Raw genomic sequence first — 23,511 nt, 5'->3', positions numbered from 1 at the left:
CAAGCTGCCTGGTCTCTGATTAGAGGACCTGGAAGCCGAGCTGGGAACCCCTCAGGTCACTGCTCAGATCCTGAAGCAGAAAGCCTCTCCTGCTGGCCACAGCCTCTCATAGGGGATCCTGGAGCCCAGCAGGAAGCCTCTCCTGCTGGCCACATGCTGCGCTGCTGAGGGTCCAACTGCTGCCTGCAAGTCCTGCTCCTTCAGGCTCTTCTGGGGCAACTGCTCCCGCCCCACTGGCTCAGCTCTTTGAAGCTCCTTCTTCATGGTCCCTCGCTGGTTTCTCCCCTAAGTCACCCGTGCTGCCCCTTTTATCCCCCTCCAGGTGACCCAAGGGGCCAATCAGGGGACATGAGGGGTGAGTCTCTGGGGCCTGATTGGTGAGGAAAGGGAATCCCAAGTCCTACCAATCATCTTTTACCCCTTCAAAACCCCTGGGCCAAATCATTACCAGATTGGTGAGGAAAGGGAATCCCAAATCCTCCAATCATCTTTTGCCCTTTCAAAACCCCTGGGCTAGGTCACTGCCAGCTAGCCCATCACACAGGATTTCTGCATATGCTGATAGTATTTTGTGCTGAGTATTTTATTACTGTATCCATTTATATTTTCATAACATATTTTGCTACACATCAGGTAACTTTTTTATCAAAAATGTATGGGTACATCTGTAGAGTAAAATTGTGGCAGGATGTGACTTGTATAACAAATTAATAGATAGTGACCCTGCCCTGAGACAGAGAAGTCAGCTTCTGCACCAGTATTTGTTCTTGTTACCATATTTATTCGATTCCAAGGTGAGGTATTTTCCTTATTTAACATGGGAGGAAAGCCCCTCATCTTGGAATTGAAAATGAGGTGGCAGAGGACAGGCAGATGCCACGACTCTGCTGCTGCCAGGTTGGATTGTGGCCAGAGCAAGTATATGGTTCATGCCCCAGGCTGGCACGGGGCCAAAGCCAGAGCAAAGTCAAGGTAAACAACATGGGGAGAGGGAAAGGGGCAGAAGCTGTAGGGAGCTGGAGCAGAGGCAGCAGCCCCCTCCTCACCCTCCACCACCGTGTTCGGGTAAATGCAGTATGTCATGAGGTGTAGGAAGGAAAGATGCATCCGTTAACAGTATTCCTTTGTGACACTTCCTTATAACAGCCTGCAATGGTTAGAATAGACACCTTAAATCACAGAGCTCCAAAGGTACTAGCAGGCAAAACAACAGACAAAAAAACTAGTGATCCGATTTTTAAGTTTTTGGTGAGTGGGAGAGCTGGAGAGAACAGCTCTGCTGTTTTAGACTCTGAAAATGAAGATTGAGTACTCTTCAACAGATAGGAAAACAAGGAATATGCTTTTACTAGCAAGAAAGCCGTCTGGATGATTGCATGATTCAGTAGGTCCTTCCCATTTCTAACTGCTAAGTGTATGTTCTAAAATCAGGCAGAGGGCTGATGAGATTAGCAGAGTAAAACTACATCTCTGTCCTTTCCTGAATCCTGCTTACTTGCTTTGGAAAAAATAGACGAGAAATGAATGGGCACATGGCAGGCTGCCTAGGGGAACATAGAGATATTTCTCCCTTTTGTGAACAAGTAAAGGTTTTATCTGACCATCTTGCAAAGGAAGGTGCTGAATGGTCTCAATTCCTGATGACTGCAATGAGAATTGAGGCTGTGTTGCAGAGGATCAAATCTTATAAACAAGATGACGTAGTAATAAGCAATATGATTTTGTAAAGGAGAGACTACTGCAGCCAAACTCTAGCTGTCTTGACACAGCTACGGGTTTAGTGAATTTAATTTATGAAGACATGCATATACCCCCTTATCTAAAGTGAATAGCGAACTGGACATATGCTTTCAGGCTAAAGCTAACATTAGAGTGCAGACAATACTGACTGACAGAGCATATTAATGGTAGCAGAACACTGTCTTTATCCTGCACAATGTTAACAGCTGCCATAAATGAGTTTTGATGTATAGCCAATGTCAGATTTAATTATAAAATCTTTTTAGGCTGAGTGGAAGTATCAATTAACATGTTTATGCTGAGGCAGCTAGAAACAATAGAAGCTATTGCCCTGGTAATGCTGGATGGGCTAAGTGGCAGTGCCTGACAAGCCAGGTAGGCTGAGCAGCTATCTGACTGTAAACATAGGAGATATGAGATATTTTGGCATGCTCTGTGTGTATAAGAAGAGAAGACCAGCATACAGTAAGGGAGACAGTTATTGGAAACAGAGAGACAATACACTCTTGGGGTACAGAACTCACTAGAGACATCTGCTGCTATAGGATTTTGTGTGTGCTCCTTGAAAATACACAAGGTCACACTAAAGAATATACCTGATTTATATCCTCCATTTCTGAGGTTACTTTTATAATGCTATCACCAGGGACAGACAGCATTTGCTGCTGGAGATAGGAAAAAATAGATAGTGGTTCAAAGAGCAGCTCTAAGAAGAGGAGGAGGAGGAAGAAGAAATAACCCATCTAGAATGAAGGTTTTAATATCCAGTATTTCTGAAACTACCAGGGCTAGAAATGAGAGCTGCATACAGTCACAAACCCATTATTTTCAGCTTTCAGACAGGGTGGCCTACAACATTAATCTCTCCTTCTAGCAGTTCCAAAATAGTCATCTACAGAAACCAGGAAGGAATTGAAAAGGGAGTCTGGGCACAGGCTGGTTATCATAATCTTTAGATGTGAGGGTCAGGTTGTGATCTTTTACATCCATATCATTCTGTGTAGCAGCAGTTCTCAGATCCCAGGCTGAAGTTCACAGATCAGCAGTGGTCTGAGGCCTGTTACTGCTGCTGCACAGAAGTACATTTTGGCTGAGTACATGCATTTAAAAAGCCTGAGCCTGAACTGATTCAATCTTTGCAGGTTAATCTAATCTGCATAGACTGAACCAATTTGCAAGTGAATAGACACTCACTTCTGATTCTGGAAATGCAGCCACATGTCTGCAGTGGCTCAGGCTAGAAGCCCGGGGAGGGGGCATTAGAGTGAGCCCTCTCCTCCATTCGGCAGTAGCCATAAGGCTGAATGGAAGCTGACCAGGTGTTTTTGGGGGGGGGGGGTGCGGTAGGGGCACGTGGCCATGCCCTGGCAGACCTGAGTATGATTGGGGAGGGATTTAAACCCCTACCCTGGCCTGCAGGGACCCCAGCTAGAATGTGCCTGGAGGGTGAAGGGGGAAAGAACCCTTGCCAGGGTTGTCCCCGAGGGTGGGGCATAGCCAGGGCAGTGCCTCAGGCAAAGTGGGGGTGGAGGGGTAGGGAGGGGGATTAAACTCCCCTGTCTCCCCTCTCTTGCACAGGCTGGCCTGGCTCTGGCCACACCCCCTGCCATGCAGGCAGCCAGCAGGGGGGAAAGCCAGGCAGACCCCAGCTGGGGTCCCCATGCCCATGGGGAGAGGACAGACAGGGGAGTTTAGTCCCCCTGAGCCTGTTGGCCCATGCCTACCCCCTCCAGTCCAGCAGAGAAAAGTCTAGCAGAGGCTGTTCTGCCCCCACCAGGCAGACTGGGCTGTGCCAGCTGGGTTTCCCACCCCCACCCCCTGTCAGCCAGCCCTCACTGCTCCAGCTAGAGAGCAGGGAGACAGGGCCAATCCTGTCTTGTTCTAGCAGATAGCATAGCCCAGGGCTGCAAAGCATGCTGGGATGCTGGTGGCCTCTGATTGAACTTGAACCAGGAAGGAGTCTGGGACAGAAGTTCCATAAATGGGTTAGACCTAAATCATTTAAGTCTGATACTATATTCAACCAGGTTTATCTTAAACCAGTTTCGGGCATTTTGAAACTGGTTTGTGTGCACTGGACGTCTGTTGTGTTACAAGTTTAAACCAGTTTCTGATCACTTAAACTGGTTTATTTGTAACTCCTGTCTCAAGCCTTTGAGAATCAAGCAGTGAAGATTAGAAAATGACTCATGAGTCAGGAGAGGATTTACTGGTTTCAAATCAATCAGAAGAGTTAGAAAACTGAAGAATGGTTGTTCCACACTGGTAAGAAGCTGGTATTCCCATGTTTCTCCTGTTGACTGTCAGTCATTCTTTGGAGTCTCAGGTTTCTGACTTGTTCTGTAGACTAGCAATGATTTTGTTTTCTACCCTCTCAGGTTTCTGGGTTTTATAACACAGCAGCCTTGCTTCATTCTGCTATGCTGAGTCCAGCTTCTTGTCCTGATAATGACATAATAAGATGTCACTGTAGAGTATGTGAGGCTTCTTCAGAGAAGGATTTAACCTTTTGCAAAATGAGGATCGGGTTAAAAATAAAGTTAAAGCTGTCCAGCGTGCTTTCCTGTAGATAAAGGTAACATAATACTCTGGGGAAAAGAGGAAGTAAGCATAGCACAGAATCAGGCTAGAAAAATCCTGGGTAGAGAACCTGTAATGCAGAAACAAATAGGAAGTGACAGCAGCTAACAAAAAGGACCTGAGCTCACAATGAGGTGCTGCAGCAAAAAGCAAATATTATTCTGATATGAACTGTACACACTGTGGACTTGCCTGCAGGCCAAGGGTGGTAATAATGCCTCTTTGTGTCATATCCATACAACCATATTTGGAGTACAGTGGAGCATTTTGAGATGCTTAATTTTAAAAAAGCGTAATTTTCTTAAAAGAAGCCGAGGATGAATATTACAGTGAAAGGGCTAAAATGTGGGACTGATGGTAGAGATACTCAGGATCAGAGTTTGATTTCATTCACTGGAAGGGTCTTATTATGGATTTTTGAAGGTGTGATAGATCAGGGTATATCTATACTGCAGAACCAACTGTTTAACCAAGCTAGCTCAGGTACCAAAAGCAATGTAGTCATAGCAGTATGCAGCTTCTGTGCAGTGTAAATTATACCATTTAGAGCCCCGTACTGCTGCAGTTAAATTGCTTCTAGTACCCCTGCTGGCTTAGGTATCTCTACACACTGCAATCTAGAGTTCAGGGAATCCGCAGCCACTCAGTGGTCCAAAGGACAGAGTTGTTAGCACAAAAAATTGCTTTCAGCAGGGGTAGCACATTGCTGAGGAGCTAATACTAACATTCAGTCAAAAGCAGTTGGCCACCTGAAAAGAAAAGGCATGTTGCAAATTTAGATTTGGTGCCATCAGGTCTGTCTCCTGTGTAACTGCAAAACTGTTTGTCACAGCATTTATTTCAACTAACTGGTCTCTGATGGCGCAAGATGCTTATTCTGACTCCAGCATCTCCCTCACACTTGCATAAAAGGAGTTCTAATGTCTTGTAGGTAAATGACAAGATGCAGAGCAGAGGAACCGGGGAAGCAATTTCTGTTCTGAGGAAAAAAGTGGGGCAAAGAAAGGACATGCTAACACTTAGCATAGACAGACATGCATGTGAAGTGTTCCAAATTTGAAGTGTTTGGAGGCCACTCCAATTTGGAGGGTCTCAAATTCGGTGCACATGAGCACTGTGTATGATCCCCACCCCCAGAGCACTACAGAATGGCTGACAAGGCATGCAGTGGCGGGGCTTTCCAGCCAAGGGCACGGAGAATAGAAATGCCCGCATTCCTCAGCCTCTGGAGGACAGCCAAGAAACAAGGAAGTGTTTACTTCCCTTGCCTGTCTGCCCTGCTCTCCCCCACCCTCAAGGGGGAGAAAAGCAGAGCACTGTGAGTTGCCAGAGGACTGATCAATTCTGCTACATTCTACCAGAGCATGCACAATATGTTTCCAAAAGTATTTTTGCACTGCAAAGATGCTCCTCTTTTTTGAGGGTCATTTTTTAAGGACTTCTTCAGCCTCAAGCATCTGCAACTTCACAGCTTGTAGCACTTCAAAGGCACTTGGAGTACTTCAAATAGCATGTTTGTCCGTGACTGTTCTTTCTTATAAATAAAGGAAACTATGTTAAAAGCCTAGCCCTGAGGAAAGATCTGTCCAGGTAACTGATTGTGTCCTTGGTTGTAGAGATTTCTAAAAAAAGGTTAAGAGAAATGGTTCATGTTTAAGGCTCAGTTAAGAATATCATCTGAACCCCAAGTGTTTTATAGGGCTGTATTGTCTACAGTTCCATGGAATACTGCCCAGAAACAGGATTCTTGAGGCTTATTCATTTCATTTGTGGTAGTAAATCCATCCCTCTCTGTTTATAGAATTAGGAAAACAACTAAGACCTGGTTCATCTACTCTAAACTTCTCCTTTTCTGCCATGAACCAGCATTTGTTCTTTGCTGATGTTTGCTCCTGTGAATGGGCTCATTTAACAAATGTAACTTTGCATTGCCAGAACACGTAGATGAATCATCTAATTAAATGTAAAATATGATGTGCAAAGTATGAATGTGTACACTGGTTGTGTTTTGTGTTTTTAAATGTCTTGAAACAACCATATGTTATTATCTTGCCTGGTTGTTTTCCTAGCTCTTTACCTTTGGTTGGAGAGAAGACATCCGCCCTGGGGAACCTCTTCACACTAGGAAGTTCTGCTTCGATACCATTTCACAGAGTAGCCCTGTCACACTGTATGACTGCCACGGGATGAAGGGCAACCAGCACTGGAGCTATCGGAAGGTTGGAGTCACTTTGGGTCATTTTAAGAGGTTCAAGTCTGTACTGTATTTAGAGACGGTTATATCTGTCCACCTAAAATAATTTAAAATCCATCATGATTTATTCCAATTCCACTTTAAATGGATTCTCTGTAGACTGTGTTTCTTTTCAATGCACACCGTGTAAGTTTGCAGTTTTTTAGGTCAAGTTTAAATGAATATGGATTTGATCCAACACAGAGTGAGCTGCATATTCCCTGAAAAAGCCTTACTATTTTGGCACTTCCAGACATGCATGTCATTTTAACAATAATGCCACTGAGAATATTTTTATTCACTGTGACAGCAGTAAGAAATGCTGTTCATGAATTAAATGTTATCATTTTGCTGTACTTAAAAGATTACAATTAACAGCTCAATCTAAAAAAACCCCCAAACTCCTCCCCACCAAACCTCCAAAACAAAATAAAAACAAAAGAATTCACATTAAAACACCACTGTAAGCCTCCAAAAAGTAGGGATTTAAATGAGATGTAGGTGTCATTCTTATCTGCTAAATTTTAGCCTATTTTTATGTATCTCAAAAAAAGGAGGCGCTTATGCTGGAAACTGTGTCAGACCTTAGTTCAGGGCAAACAAGCCTATAGGAACACTACCAGGATTTCAAATGACATTGTTAATGAAAGGTTCTTATATATATCTAACTTAGTTAGTTTGTAAGGTGAAAATCTATCCTGCTGCCTCATTGTTAACAGTAACAGGTTAAACCCGTTCATTGCTGCTCTCACTTGTAATCTGTGCTGTGATAGATCATTGCACTATTCTTCTCATCCACTCTTTATCATCACATAACCATCATCCCCGTATTCCCATGTTTACTGGAGCTGAGTGTAATGGCCAAGATTGGACAAATCTGCTGGATTTTCTAGTATGAAATGAGACATTGTAGTGAGCTTAACTATAACGCTTAGAAACAGGTTAGCTACGTCTGCTATTTTCCTAAGGTATCTAATTATTGACTTTTGCCATTTGATCCAATATTTACATTGCATTCAGATCCGGAAATGTGATCTCTTCACAGCTAAGCTGGCATTAATAATACAGCTAGAGAAGGCATGGGCCACCTTTGTGGGTAAGACCCAGTAGATGGCCAAAGAAATAACAGTATTGTAAAAAAAATCTTTAGTTAAGTCCCATGTCTAGCTTTGTTTTTCTTATCTAGAGGATTCAAATCATATATAAAAAGTCTAAGTACAAGGTGAATTTATAGCTGATTTATAACTGATTAAAAATCCTTCGATAGTGAAAATGTGAAATATTCAAAATTAACTAACACAAAAACAAACCTTGGTTGTTAAAAGGAGTAAAATACACAAATATTGTGTATTGTTTAGCCCTAAACCATGAGGTTGAGGAGCCACATCAGCATAGAAAATGAATGGATAAATATATTCCTTTTTCTCTGAGATAATTTTTAAAACTTTGCTTGAATATGTATTAAATATGCTTTGCTTGCCTTTCACTTGGGTTCTTTTTCTTCAGCTGAATCTACATGAGAAAATTTGCCAGTAAAGTTTTACTAGCAAAATCCTTTTAGTGTGGATATCTCTGACTTTAACAAAAAAAGTACTGGTTCTCCAAGGGTAATAAGCCATTCCAGTGAAAGTGCTTTTATGTCAATGTATCTGTATCTAAATTAGGGTTTTTGCCAACCTAGATATGTCACAAAAAATCACCTCTCTAATCGCTACTGCTATGCTGGCAAATGTTCCTAGCATAGACCTAGCCACGGTACTTTTAAAGTATTTTTTTTTAATTTTAAACTACTTTTTCAAAGAGCATAAAAAGAATAAGCACGTACAGTTAAACAACAGCCCCTTTTGAAAAAACAGATCATGCTACTCCATTCCACTCCTACATACATACACAGCAGCTTCCTGCTGATTGTGCCCTACCACCCTTGCTTGTAATGATTTCTGTTTCCTATAAAGTGCAATTTCAGTTTTTGTTCTTAATTTTATAAAACCGTAATTGGAGCCAGTTTTTACCATGCTGACATAACCGGTCCTGGAAAACTAGGACATAGGAAGTTTTCCATGCTCTAAGGATCAGTTGCTTTTGCAGGCCACTTTTGAAATAATTTGTAGGATTATTCATGTGTTATCATTACTTTATGCCATAAAATAATTTCTGAATCAGATGGGAATATAAAATTCTACCCAAAATGTCTAATATTTGGACACAGGCAAAGAATATGTCAAATAACTACTGATTCCTACACTATCAACACTATTGCCTGATGTGCTACAGTTGAACAGTAAATCTGTTGCCTGACTTGGTAAATTATTATTTTATTATAAATTAAATTCTATGATTAAACAATCATTTACCATGAAAGCATTTGCATATTTTTGGCACAATCCAAAACATTTTTTTCTTAATCAAAGAACACAGCATACCCATCTCTCTCAAAACACTGGAGTTACCAAGTAGGACTAGCCCAAGTAACAACATACATAATGTGACTGAAAGGAGGAATCTCTATTGGAAATCAGATATCAGTGCTGGAAGCAATAGAAGAGATGAGATAGGTAGGTAAATATATCAGGGGCTCTTAGAGAAGTAATCATACAGATAATCTAAAATTACAGGAAACTTCAAGTTTTGATAGCTTCCCAAGATAAAAACATTCCATAAGCATGAAAAGTTAACTTGTAAATGCTCCAGATTTGAAACTGCAAAGACCCTGACATTTTCCATTTCTCCCAGGGAAGAGACCTGCCCTCGATTTTTATTTTAGCATCACTCCAGATGGATGAGTAATAGAATAATCCTGATACAGCATGATTCAATTTATGTGCTGTAGCCCTTCACTGCCATTTGTAGCACTTCTACAAGTACCAAAGTGGGGACTGATTTAGTACATCTTGAAAAAAAAAAGTTGTGAAAGATCAAATTCATTATGCTATAATTCTATTCTGAGCAATGTCACAGACCAATGTTCCCTCTGCACAGAACAGGTACAAAAGCAGTACAGTTTGCTCAGATTGCCCCTGATAGCACTTCAGGGACAAATTGTGAGAGCAAATTTTCTCCCTGGTGCCCATTAAGTCTGTAGTTTCTTCTGCTGAGACTGCCAAAGCGGGTGTCATTCAGATGATGGTTTTTATCATGTACACACCTGTCCAGCAGAAACTGTGCTGAGGCTACCAACTCATTTCAGATAAACTACTGCAGCCATCAGATGATAATGACTTTCAGTCACTACCGACCTTGGCCACAGTTAAGTAGTGACCTAGAAGAAAGTGAGAGGTTTCTTGCCTCGTTACCAATTCCTTGAGCTGTCCAGGCCTGCTCTATGTCCATTATCTTATGAAAAAGGTTCACTTTATAAAGTAATAATTGGACTTGCTCACATGACGTTTAAAAATCAATTTATTCTTCTCACATAGGACTGAATTCTAAAAGAGGGTTGTTGTCACTCTTTATTATTACTATGAAGGAGGGATTTATACCTATGCCTCTCTTACTGCAAATGGAAAATTATATTTTGGGGCATGTACTACTGTTCCCCCTTACAGTTCTGAGTCTGTGTCCATTCATCTCAATGACAGCAGCAAGCTCTGACCTTAGGTCAAAGAAAGGTAGAGCTAACACTAGTACACAGTTAAGTCAAAAAGAAGCTTTCCAGTGGTAAACAGCTGTTCTTAAAGGGACATGATCTGCCTCCTAATTTTCAAACCTTTCAGAAAGGAAGTAGGAGCAGTGCTTAATCCAAAAATTATACCTATAGCAAACTCTACACAGACTAACCCAGCAGCGTACTGGCTTTCCTGGGGAAGGCTAGAATGCTTGTACTTCACATCATTTCCCCATTGAAGCAAGGTGTTTTCTCCTCGTTTGCAGCCAGGATAGTCCCGTTTCAAAGGATCCTGATGTCCTGAAGCACTAGGGGCCAGGTTGTGGCTAGTCCTCATGCAAGTCTGTAAGGTGAGGAAGAACATAAGAAATTGTCATTTCCCAAAATCCAGGGGGCCAGCTACAGTAACAGTCACTGTGCTCTCCTGAATGCAAGGACACATGGTGCTGGTCAACCTGTCATGGCAGGGACAGTGAAGAGCATCCCCTCTACTCCTTTTTTGCAGTGGCTACCACTACTCTTACCACCCACAAAAAAAAAGAATTACGAACCACAGCTAAGGGGCTTGTGCTAACTCACATCCCCTATAATAATCGGATAATACTATCTAGCCCTGTCTAGAGTTCAGGATTCTTGAAAACTGAAATATCCCATCTGATTACAAGGATGCACAGGCTGAGGTGGGGAAGCCAGGTGGGAATTTGCCTACTGGTGATTCAGAAATAGCCAGCAGGTCTCGTTTAGTTGTCAGCCCTGCTGCTGCTGCTTGAGAACTTTTTGTTACTTCAAAGCATATTCTTTAGAAAAAGACTGCATTCTCCTATTATCTATGTAGGAAAATATACATGTGAGTCATGCAGATATACACTAAATCTCCTAGGGCCTGAATTGGGTGTCATGCTCTTAAATGTGGTTTTGTTCGTTGTATGTACTGAAAGTATAGAGGCCATATCAGATTAAGGCCTGCCTAGCTCCCCATAAAATCCAACTTGTCTGTAATTTCTTTTGAAGGTGGAGTTTTTTAAGCGAATGAAAAAACTGTTTTATGTTTGTTGTTCTGCTCTCCAAGCACTGTTGCAGGGTGCTTTATTAACCATATTTATTTATTAGCAGTATGATTTTCTTTCTGTTACTCTCTTTCTTCTCTTCTTTGTGACTGTACAAGTGTTCACATCCTGGATTAGTACTGATTGTTGGCAGAAGTATGCCTGGCACAGAGAGGGAGAAACCTGGATGTAGTTATCTGGGGCAGTTGGAAGCATTATTTCAACAAATGCAAAAAGTGTTTTATTGTACTGTCATCAGAAACTTTCCAACTATCTAGTCAATCCCACACCAGACACACAAACATAAACAAATACATTAGAACTATTCAAGCCCTCAGTTAAGATGGACTTCAGTGTATTCTTGGAGGCAATATAGCTGGAATTCATCAGTGCAAACCAAACTGTCAAAGACCAATCTTTTCCCATTGGCTTAAGTGACTTTTAAGTCACTTAAGAGCGTTAAGTGACTTAAAAGTCCCAGATGGAATTTCTGGTGATTGTGTTTAGAAAAAGTCCCCAGTCCTGTATCTAGACCATCCACCACAACTCTGTGTTAAATGGTGATTATTTCTTCCATCCCCTCTCCATCAGGTGTGCCCTGCACCCCTGTTTAAAATGCACTGCTCCAGAACTTCTAGCCATATAGTGGAGAAATCAGGCAGCTTTTCAGCCACACATTTTGAAATGAATGTATGAAGAATGTATAAGGAACTTGGTATGTAAATTTTTGAAAAGCCATTTTTACCTTTGTTTTGCACTGTATGGTTGTGGATCGAAAGACCACAGGCCAGCTCCAGTTTCTTTCAGGTCCCCAGTTTTCTGAAGTAAAATGTCCAAAGAACCCACTCCGCCATCTACACATCCCCAACAATACTCAGTTTATTACTCCAGGTTATTGCATAGAGAATTACTATCAAACACAACATCATTTTAGCCAGGGTTTTGTCAATCTAAGTTCTAGAAAATGACAGCATTTTAATCATTTACTACAATTGTTTTGTTTTGTTTTCTTCCTCATTCCCATAGGACAAAACTTTGTTCCATCCAGTAAGCAACGGCTGCATAGATTGCAACCCGGCTGAGAAGAAGATTTTCATGAACAGATGTGATCCTTTATCTGAAACTCAGCAGTGGATTTTTGAACATATTAATATGACTGTTTTAGAAAAATTTAACAGCAAGGGCAGTTCCTAGGGAAAAAAACAGACGATTACATATAGATTGCAAACTACATTTTGGCCAGCATCTGGGTCGAAGGAGTCAGGAATTAAATTTCCTAGATCCAGGAAGTCTGTTCTGAGGATTAAGAAAATGCCACGGCAAAGGCCAATGGGCTGTCATTATGGATGTACAGAAGAACTTGGCTGAGAGCCTCACCAGATGCTGCTGAGAACTTCAGGCTGACAATTCCCTTGCTGGTCAAGGGAAAACTTTATTTAAATAAGTGTTTCAAAACCTTCTAAGTTAATAAAGTGAAACAAAATTCTAGAGTTTCTCAGGTCAAACCCTGCTGTAATGAGTAGCTATGAATGGATGCTATTATTTGGGGTGGGTATATAGTGTGCATGACTGCCACGGGAACCTGCAGAAATCACAGGTTTAGAATTTACCAAGCTGGTGGAATGTTAACAGTGTCCCAGCACTCCTGTCACTCTCTTAATAAAGGTTGGGTTATGCAGGTTTAACCCTTAGAATTGCTGCAGATCATTTTAAACTACACCCCATTACATTCCTTTCATTACCAAAATGAAAATGGTAGAAATCTTAGGGGTTAGAATTACGTTATAATGAAGCATGAAATAGACTGTAAGATGTCTACATCCCATTTCACTCCTGCATTTGAAAAAAAAAAACCTGATCAAGCAACTAAATCAAATTTCCATACATAATGGGATCTACCTAACATTCATCTGCTGTGACTCAAACATGAGTAAGTTAAGAATCAAAAGATCAAATCTACCAAATCCTTACTAATCATGCAGTAGTGGATATATCACCAATAACAGCAGCACAATGCAAGGTTTGTGGAAAGCATACTTTTCCAGTATCTTTAATAAAGTTCCATTTAAATAAAATTAAGATAGTCACAGAAGCATTGAGAATAGCAAACTAATTGTTTACTATATGCCAGGATAGGCATATAGCATTGGTACACTGCCATCAGCTACAAAAATTGTTGGCTCCCTGCAGCATATTTTATAGGATCTGCAGAGCTAATCAGAGATTTCTAGGAGATGGAGGTAAGGGGAAGAATTTCTGCAAAACTAGTTAGATGTTTTGCAATAACTTGATGACATCCATAGTGGAAATTGCATGAATTTGCCACTGTTTTGAGCTAACAGCTTTGTATATTTCTGGGTTGTGGGACAAACAAAGTGAAAAAAGAAAAAGCTCAAAAAAAAAGTATTCTGACTATCTAAGGTAGCTCTAGTTTCCTTATGTTGGTATCCATTATGGAAAATAGTGTCCTTCAAATCTTTTATATCTTTAATATGGTGGAGAGGAGGAGAATTGGGTGGGTTAATACAGCTTGGAGAGACCTGTTTTTCTTCCTCAGTAGAAAGTGATGTGTACTAATATGTAACACACAGTGAAAGGATTTGGGGACTGCTAAAATTAATAGCACATTTAAGTGGCCTGGTCTTACTTGAATCCTGACGAATGCACTGTGAATGCAGACAATACATCTTACAAGAGATGGCCATAATAGCACTTTTCACTTTCAAAAATATCATGTATAAACTTGATCTGTAAATTCTGATTGTTAGTAATGTGGCTGGCAAACCAAACTGTTCATGTTTAAACTACCCTTCCTGAGAGTCTAGATTGATTTTCAGCTGTGTGTATGAAGAGCAATGGTTGCAGCTGCAGGATGAGTATGATATCCATGCTTGTGTGAAGTTTTATGACAACTTCCAAATTGTAGGTTGTAGGGACTTTTTAGGAGGAGCACGAGAGATCTTGGAGCATTTAGGATGCATGTTCTGGAAAATTAGTTGTGTGAAATTCATCTGTATGTTGAACCCTTGCTTCAAGTGAGTAAAGATGTATTTCAAATGTTCAAGTAGCAATCTGCCTGTAGGTTAGACTTTTCATATTATGGCATTGTTTAGATTTAACTTGAAGACACTGCACTGCACAATGGAAGAAAATTGATTTAACCTTAGGCTCTCTCATACCTCAGTCCAGCCAAAGTTGATGAAGTTGTCACCAGAAAGAGTTTGAGATTTTTGTTAGCTACTAGTACATAGACTGGGCATTACAGACTGTGCATCCTCTCAGCTGCAAGACTCCTGGCACAATTTATTTGCAGCTCAAGCATAAAAAAAAAGGTTTGAAAACTGAAGAAAAATAGATGCCTAGAATGTAGAAGTGAAAATGAAATCTCCAAGATGCCTATTTGGTCTTGCCCAAGATGCTCAAAGTACTGGAAGCAGTACTCTATATCTTAGATATAAGAACTACTGGAGATCTACCTAACCAGGCTCAGCAATTTACATAATACAAAACTTTGGTGGGGTCATATCATTCAGTGTCTGAATGCAGCCTGATCAGTGAATTTTGAAAATATTTACTAGAAACTAAACTGCAGTTGTGGCAAAGACATTCTGTGTCTCTCACTGCCCTGCGTACCACTATCCAAAAATTTACACTGCCACAGGAAACCTTCCTGTTACTTGCAGTTAGTCAAGGCACATAAATGCTACAGCCTTTCTAAACTCCATCACTTGCCATGGAACAATATTCCACATTAGTGAGATTCAGATCTTTGAACAGAACATCAGTGCGCTATAATAAATGCTTTTTTTTTTCATTTTCTAGAAAAAAAATTGTGTACCTTAGCAGAAAATTTATAAGGAATCCTGTTACAAGTCTTGTGTAATGAAAAAGACACCCTGAATGAACAGAACATGTTTATTAAGACAAGGGCCCACTTTAAGGAGATCTTACTAAGCACTAACTGTGTTTTATTTTTTGATGACTGAAATTTTGAATATTTAGCACAATAAGATCTATACAGTGAAAAGAACATTATCTGGTATGATCCATGACTCGTCAGACAATAGAGAATCACCAAAACATTTTGGCTTCATCACTATCTCTCGGAAAAAAATGAAAGGGAGAAAAGTTGTACCACATATGCACACGCAACCAAAAAGTGTGGCATGCAAATCAAGAGGACAAAGGCACTCCAAATTGTGTCTTATAACAGTTGTAGCAGATGTTTAACATGAGATATACTGGCAAAAATGAGAGTACCTTTAAAAAGAACTTAATACAAATAGACATCTATAACTGTGAGGCGAATCCTGTCTTCCACTGATTTCAGTAAGGTTTTATGATTAGGGACCTACCAAAATCAAGGGGGCAGGTGGGTGATTTTGCAGGCCAATCACTTGCTTGCTGCCATTTTTGTGTTATTTTGCAGTGAGCTCCCCTCTCTCCCCCGCCTCCCCCGCACACACACATACACAGTGTTGACTGGCTATGGGCCCTGGCGGTAGCCCTGGTCCTTGTTACTGATTGGCTGAGGGTTGTTCTTCAGGCAGCCCCATCCATCGCCACTGATTGCCCAAAAGCACTGGCATTCATGCAGTTTTGCCCCTTGTTGCTGATTGGTGCAGAGGGGTGGGGCCTCATGAAGGGCAGCCCTTTTGGCCAATCAGCAGCAGAAGGAGGAGAGGGCAACTAACATCTCAGCTCCCTCTCTGTTTGCTGGGAAGCCATGAGAACTGGGGAGCCAGCATTTTATTTTCAGTAAGCCCCGCTCCTGCTACCCAGCAATTCTGCCAAAAGTCACAAGGAATGCTGTTTTCATGGAAACCACCTCAAATTGCAGTTTCCATGAAAAAAAATTTCAATTTGAGTAGGTCCCTATTTATGACTGATTTTATGTTTAGAAATTCTGCAAGCCATCCCACAGCTTTATCCTTCAAACCCAATCCTATAAACATTTGCATGATTGCTGGGTACGTTCTACTGCCTTAATTGCACCCAGGGACCCTGCCAGAATATTCAGCTGCAGCTTGTGGCTCTCTCAAATGAGACTCAGGCCCTTAGAAAGCTGCTATAGAGCTATCTTTTTGTTAATTACTGTTAAAAATGCTATAAAATATTGCTTTGTATCACTTCAAAAACACTATTTACAATTGGTTCTATGTGTATTTTGGACCAGGTCTTCAGGAGGTGTAAACTGATGTTTCATTGATTTACACCACCTGATGATCTGGCCCTACACCTTTTGTGTTTTTCAACACACCTTCTTTTGGGTTTGCATTACATGTACATAGAAACAAAATTGTTATTTGATAAGAGCGTATTGCAACTTGTCATTAATTCTTCACTTTATGGGCACTACAGTCTATTTGCAACATTGAAATTGACTGGTGCAGAAGTTAGAGCAGGGGAGATATGATCGCAGTTGAAGAAACTGAAATAACTAACATGTGCTGGTAAAACTTTTAAATCACACTTGCTTTCATGAGTACATCCAAAGTGTAGTGGGAAAAAAAAGAAAAGGCATGTGAGCACCATTGTTCCTAAATAGTATGATTTTCAAATGTGTCCAAGAGCATCAGCAGCTGTTTAATCTGTCAGCCTGACTGACATGTCGGCTGGCATCTTGCTGCAGAAGTCCTGACATTGTGACAAGATTTCATTATTTATTACTTGTGATCTGATTTCACAAATTCAGGTTGTTTTAAGTTTTTTAATAGCACGCTATAATGTCATAGTGTATGTCTAGCCTGAATAAATTAGTTTATACATTTATGATCTTTAAACATTAAATGATCTTTAAACATTAAAATGCTAAATCTTCAAAACTAGTCACAGTGATATAAGCAATCGCTATGTGCTAGATATAAACTAGCCTAGTAAAATGACAGGTGCCTCCATCACATAAGTTCTATCACAATTGATATTAGTTTGCATCCTTGCTGGCAGTCTCAGGAGATGACTGAATTAGCATTACCCTCTCAGCCTGTCCAGCAAGGACTGGCTTGAAAGCATGTTAGCAGGGTAGTACTGAGAGGTTTGCAGTGTTATTGTGACCCATATAGTACCATTTTTTGTGAATAAAAGGCTTTAGTCTCTGCTGATGTCAATCCAGCATCTTTTTGTGAGTACACAAACTCTACATGGTATCTTCATTTCAAATTTTCTGTTAAGGTGGCTACAAGAACTGCTTCAAAGCTTTGAACCTTACAGACTGACTTGAAGCTATTTTATTTGCTAGCTGGTACTAGACAAACAGTACTACTGCTTACAAACTAGGCTGGCTAAGACCAAGCTAAGACACCTAGCTAACCTTCCAATAAATGTTGTTTCTGTTAATACAAAGAGTACAAAGATCCCAAAATGTTATCCTTGTTTATTATAAAGTCATTGTCTCTGAAAATGATCTTACAGTGTAGTCAAATGAAGAGTTGCATTAACTTTTAAGTAGAGGCTGATGGTGCATATGTGGTTTAACATGAGAAATACCTTACCATTTTTGGAGATACCAAAGGTTCACCAAACTTTTTGTTCCCAAATAATAGTTCTCCCCTGGAAAACTCTGGATGAATCAGTAAACTATTTTAATGGATTAATCATTTTACAGTGTTTTCTAGTTAAGGGTTTTATTCTGGAACTGAACTGGATTTGGTACACCTATGGCTAGTTGCTGGCATTATTTATGACCATGTTTAATAACCAACATGGCTCTTTTTGTAACTCACAGATGAGTATTGTAATCCTACAATACTCCCCTGCTGGACTCTTAAAATTGTGTGACAGGATTTCTGCATGCTGATGGGCTGACAATCACTATCTGTGAGTGCTGCTTCAAGAAGCTGCCTTTTTAACCTGACCATTTGAGGAAATGTTGGTGATATCTGTCTAACTATCTTAAATATTTATGAAGTTCCAATCATCTTATTATTGTTTATTATCTCAGTAATGTTGTAGGTAAGAAAAGATGGTCCTTGCTCCAAAGTTCTTACAACTTGATTTCAGACAACAGAAGAATAAAGACAACAGGAAAGAGGTGGGGAAAGAAGCTAGTAAAGCAATAAAACTAAGTAATGATGTTTATAGCATAGTAAAATAGAGTTGGGGGTTTTTAAAGTAATGTACAAAAATAGTTGTCTATGCTTATTTGCTTCTTGATGTAGAAGAGGATATATGAATCGGGAAAAAGTAATGGCCTTATGGACCAGGCCTGAAAGGAAAGCTTTTGTTTAGCAAGAGACATGGGAAAAGGCACAGTGACAATGGTTGGAGAAGCAGAAACCGACAGGGTATGATGGCTGGCATAATGAGTAGTGTAGAGAAGTGAAAGAAGGTATTTATGGGACACATTTAGATAAATAATGCTAGTATATAAATGACATTTGCAAGAGTGATGGAAAACTTGGCTCTCACCAAGTTCAACCTTATTCTTGATCTTTTTTAAAGGATGAACTGATATAATTAAAGTAAGCTTTGACACTTCAAGCCTGAGACTCCCAAACTGTACAGAATCACAGGCAAAACAAAATTTTAATATGTCTGCAGGTCAGCCCTGAACATCCTGATCTGATTGGCACAATAAATGATTAGGTATAATCTACCCAGAAGCCCCAAATGGTACCAGAATTAGAATAAACTCTCTGTTTTCTCTTGTAGCATGGGATCAGATGGGCTTTGGATTCATTCGGTAAAATAGACAGGTTGGTAACCTAGAGGAATGAATGACAATAAAGAACTCAAATTAGAAAAATCAGGGATTGTGAGTTGGAACCGAGAAAGTTATGAGGCTGGATAGTGAAGTTATCACTTGCCAGTTTAGTTAGAGAGGGGGAGGACCATGGGTCAAGTAAGCTTTGATATTTCCTGGATGTAAAAGGGTGTGGAAAGGGACATTCGAAGATCAACCATTGGAAACTCCGCATCCCTGGGCACTGCCTTTGTGGGGTGGCACAAAACAGTAGAATAACATGGAGTGGGGCAGGGACCACCAGCCTCAGGTGCCAATTTTGGTAGGGGTGCCAGAATTGTGCCCCCACCCCCACAGTGCCCATACCCTAGCAGCAGAAGCAGCCCCATGACATTGCACTTCCAACAATAGCCAGTTCACAGACCATGCTGCTGTTACAGGCCCAACATCAGGGTTGGGCTGGTCCTGCCATTCTCAGAATGCTCTGCCCCCCTGGGACTCAGAGGACGTTACACAGATTTTCCAGGAGCTGCTGGTCCAGATCACTACCAGTTAGCTCTTTGCACTTGCTGTCTGGAGCAAGAATATATACCGGTATGTTTCTCTCCCGGCATCACTTACTGGATCCAGGACCAAACAGACTCTCTGTATCAAATTTACACTCTGATGGGAGTTTGTTTTTATCCCTTTTTCCCCTATTCTCTTTATTCTTTTTCCTGATTTTCCTTCCTTCTTTCCTTGCCTTCAGATCTGTAGGATCCTGCCTATCAGGAATAATGATCTTTCTTTCCTCACTTTACAGCAGGGAAAAGGGATGTTTCTTCTCCATCAAATCCCTTTCCTGAGATAATAGTAACGGAAGCTACTTTGATCTCTGCTTGACTGGAGGAGCTTCAGCAGCTTACCATCAGCCTTAGGGACCCCCAGTCTCTCTGCCTGCAGCCTGTGCCCCAGACATGGTGAATTTATCCTGCTGCTACTTGTGCACAAGCCAGTAATTTATCAAAGCAATGATGCTGGGGATTTTCATCCTTCCAGCTCAGTCTCCCTACAGATCCTGTCTCTGACAGAACCACATTTTCCAATGCAACAGGACAGATGTTGTTGTATCTTTGAGACTGGACAGTTCCCTAGGCTGGATTAACAATATTTGATAGGAGGGATTCCACCTCCTGTCTCATCCTTAAATACTAGAATTGTATTCTAGAACTGGATCTGTAAATCCAGTGGAAAAGAATTGTGTAAAAATGGCAGTATCTTACTCAAATGATCTGCTTCATTGTATGTGTATTCACATCTGCTTCATTTGGTGACAAAAATAGGTGTGCATGAGTTTTGTACTTACTCCTAGTAACAGGGGACCGCCCGTGGCCCCTGTTCCAAGAGCTAGGAGAGAATGGAAGAATACTTATCAGAGGTGAGCCCACCATGCTTCGTGGATTCCCAATGATGTCAGACACTGAGAGGGAAATCCCAGCAACACAGAGGTCCTCTGCTGGAGCCAACGCTGATTGACCACCAGCTCAGAAGAACCTGTTGAAGAGAAAGCCAGCAGTGAGTCATTTACCAGAGAGAGGAAAGAGAGGCACCTGGAGGGAGCTGCTGAAAGTCGGTACAGAGGATTGATAGAGACTAAGGAAACGCTGGCCGAGTGAGGCAGGTTTGGATGGACCATGATGAACTTATAACTGTGGTGAGTCATCCAGGAAGACAAACCCAGAGAAGGGTGACAAGAGAAGCCTATCAGCAAGTGACCCAGATGTATAGTAAAAAAGACTGTGTTAGTAAAAACTGGGACAACTGGGAAAATGGGACTGGTATCAGAGGGAAGGGTCCAGAGGACCACAGACACCCCGAGGTTTAGAGTTGACTGGGACCCAGTTCCCTGGCAGGACTGTTACAGGGGAGACGCAGGTCCTAGACAAGGACAATTTTATAAATGGGAGACCCTCCCCTTGGGCCGGAGAAGGCGGGGAGAGAAAAGAGATCACCCATCTCAAGGAACAGAGGGAGGGTGTGACTGTTGAAAGAGCAAGCAAGGCTAACGACCCTCATTCCTGAGGAAGAGAGGCTCAATTAACTAGAATCACACTAATTCAACGCTGGTTGGGACAGGGCAGAGGGTAAGGGAGGTAGAGCCTGCGGCAGAAGCCAGAGCACCAATATCTTACCACTATTCTAGCGGTTGCCAATCTCCTTTCACATGTTATCTTTCTCCTAAAAAAGGGTGGTGGGCAAATGAGGAAGACAGTGATAAGAACAGCAGGCACCGAGGAGGCACCCGCCCACACTCCTGTTAACACTACAGCACCCACACAGCTACAGGAGAGTGAGCTGGATGCTTTTCCACACTCTGCATAATAAAAGAATGATACTGTACTAAGGCAAACCTATCACAAGCCACTGAAGAGTTAGAAGTGTAACTGAAAGGTGTTTGGCATCCAGAAGTTTTACTAGTTGCAATGAAGTAACCCATCAATGTGTGTGTGTGACCCATAGAGAATATGAGGCTGAGACAACCCCAGGTAGAAAAAGCCGTGTTTAAAATGGATCAGCTCTTGCTTTTAGCTTTAGAGTGCTAGAGTGTGTTCCTAGAGTGTCAGCCAAAACAGTAGCTGTCCAAGATGTGCAAGAAGCAAAGAACTCATCTTGGCTCTTGGAGCTCAAGATAAGTTTGCAGACTGGTAGTTAGAACAAGAGCTTTGTTAATCACAAACATAGAATATTTTATATGAAAATAACAGGATTACAAACAGCGTGGAACCTTGCAATATTATTTCTACAAAATCACTTCTGTGCACCTAATCTACCTGAGTAGAACCTTGGTCCTGCCCTTCCATTTAAGGAATTCCTGGGAGGTCTGAGAATAAATGCAAAATCTCCACATCTGAGTTGCTGAAAGGACCGATGTCTGAGGGGACATTCCTCACATGAAAGAAGAAGGTCTCACAGATCAACTCCAATTTTTGACTTCCACATCCTTGGCTTCCTGCCTTGTTACAGTGTAGACCTCCAAGCCACAGCCAGAGATACCTGGTTAAGGGACAGTGTTTGCATCTGAGCCCAGCCAATTAAATCTTCATAACCAAAAAGTTGACAGAATTTAACCAAGGCTCCAGTGGCTATTCCCTCCCTTTTCATGTCTAAGAAAATGTTGATCATATGACTATCCATCTTCTTCCTGTGGTGAAAAGCTGTATGCCTCAACCCTCTCAAAGTTTCTATAAATTCCTTTCTTGATTTCCTTAAGCAGTTCAACTTTGGACTAACTTTCAGTTGCCTGTGGGTATATGCATCATCTATTGAAGCTCTGTGCTCCACTGCTTTTTGGATAATGTGGTAATCCATACACCCATCTCTGATTTTTTAAAGCAATCAAATGCAAACTCCTCCCTGTGACTGCCATATACCTGGTACCCAAATGGCAGTTCTATCCAAAAAAAGCTCTTTGAATATCTGGGATACTTTCTTACAATCAAAATAGCTTCCTTGACATTGATCTCCTCTTCCATGAACATTAGTAAGGATACTTTTCTTCTGTTCTTTCAAGATTGTCCATCATATTACTCCTGAGTGTACCTCCAGCGTTCACTCAGCATTTCACAACATCCTGGAGAAGTATGCCCTGAGATACAAGTAACAGTGAAATTTAAAGAGCCAATGACCATGCTTGGAGAGAAATTTACTAATCCTACTCCCTTCAATTTGTAGGCAATGTTAGCCAGTGGTGTTCTAACCTGATGGATAGTCAGTCAAGAATAATTAGCAGGTAAGAGAAAGTTGTCTAATTTCCAAAGTGTTGAGAGTATAATGAACTTTGATTACCATAATTTGTTTAACATAGTTTTCTGAAATAATGGGAAAATACTATTTTTCGTATGTGTGTATTTAAGGTATTTGACAATGAACTATAAATAATAATATATATTATAATAATTGAAAACATACACTTCTGTGCTGACTAGTCTAAGATAGTTGGCTTAGATGTTATTTAATAACAACTGTAGATGCTCTGATCAGCTTACTGATGTATTAAAATAACATTTTAGTGAAAAGCTTATGGAGTTTACAGGGAGCACATGTCTGTAAGTTACTGGACTGTACTAGACTGTACTGAAGATCCTAAAATATGGAATAAAAATTGTACACGTCTGTTTTATATTAAATTGTATTAAATTATGGGATTAAAGAAAAATATTAAGTACAGTGTCCAAAAAATTACCATGAGTTGAATTAATAAATACCTCTCAGAAATCACAGCTGTCTGCTGTTCTGCTCTGCATGCTAAGACTGCATAGGCTTATGATCATCCCTAGGAACAGTTCAGAATATTCTGCTCCAAAACACACAAGCCTCTACTGTTAAGCTGAAAGAGAATCTCTTTTAGGTACATAGATATTAGAGGTAATATCCTGTGTGACTCAACTTCTGGAATAAGACATGAACATGTACTCTTGTATATCTTCCCTTTTTTTCAGCAGAGAGCAGTTGTACACATAGACTAACCTGAATAATATAAAATTTTTAAAAAGTGCAGAAAAGGACACATACGGCCTGCTTCTGATTGAACATGGTATATATTGGGAAATTTCTACTGACATCATGGGGTTACACCTGCACGGAGTCC

At 40.8% G+C, this 23,511-nt stretch overlaps 1 protein-coding gene across 2 annotated transcripts in view; it reads left to right on the top strand.

The window, feature by feature from the left end:
• Positions 1-23,129, top strand: part of GALNTL6 (polypeptide N-acetylgalactosaminyltransferase like 6) — a 1,039,950-nt gene extending 1,016,821 nt beyond the window's left edge. For both annotated transcript variants that reach the window (XM_014611634.3, XM_059721883.1), the window contains 2 exons: positions 6,390-6,539; positions 12,230-23,129. In XM_014611634.3, the coding sequence (XP_014467120.1) occupies positions 6,390-6,539; positions 12,230-12,397 (318 nt within the window). In that variant the 3' untranslated portion in view covers positions 12,398-23,129. The remainder of the gene's footprint in view (positions 1-6,389; positions 6,540-12,229) is intronic.
• The last annotated feature ends 382 nt before the right edge of the window (positions 23,130-23,511 follow it).

This window comes from Alligator mississippiensis, chromosome 2, assembly GCF_030867095.1.
Source record: "Alligator mississippiensis isolate rAllMis1 chromosome 2, rAllMis1, whole genome shotgun sequence".
NCBI lineage: Eukaryota > Metazoa > Chordata > Crocodylia > Alligatoridae > Alligator > Alligator mississippiensis.
This window is presented reverse-complemented; position numbering and strand designations above follow the sequence as displayed.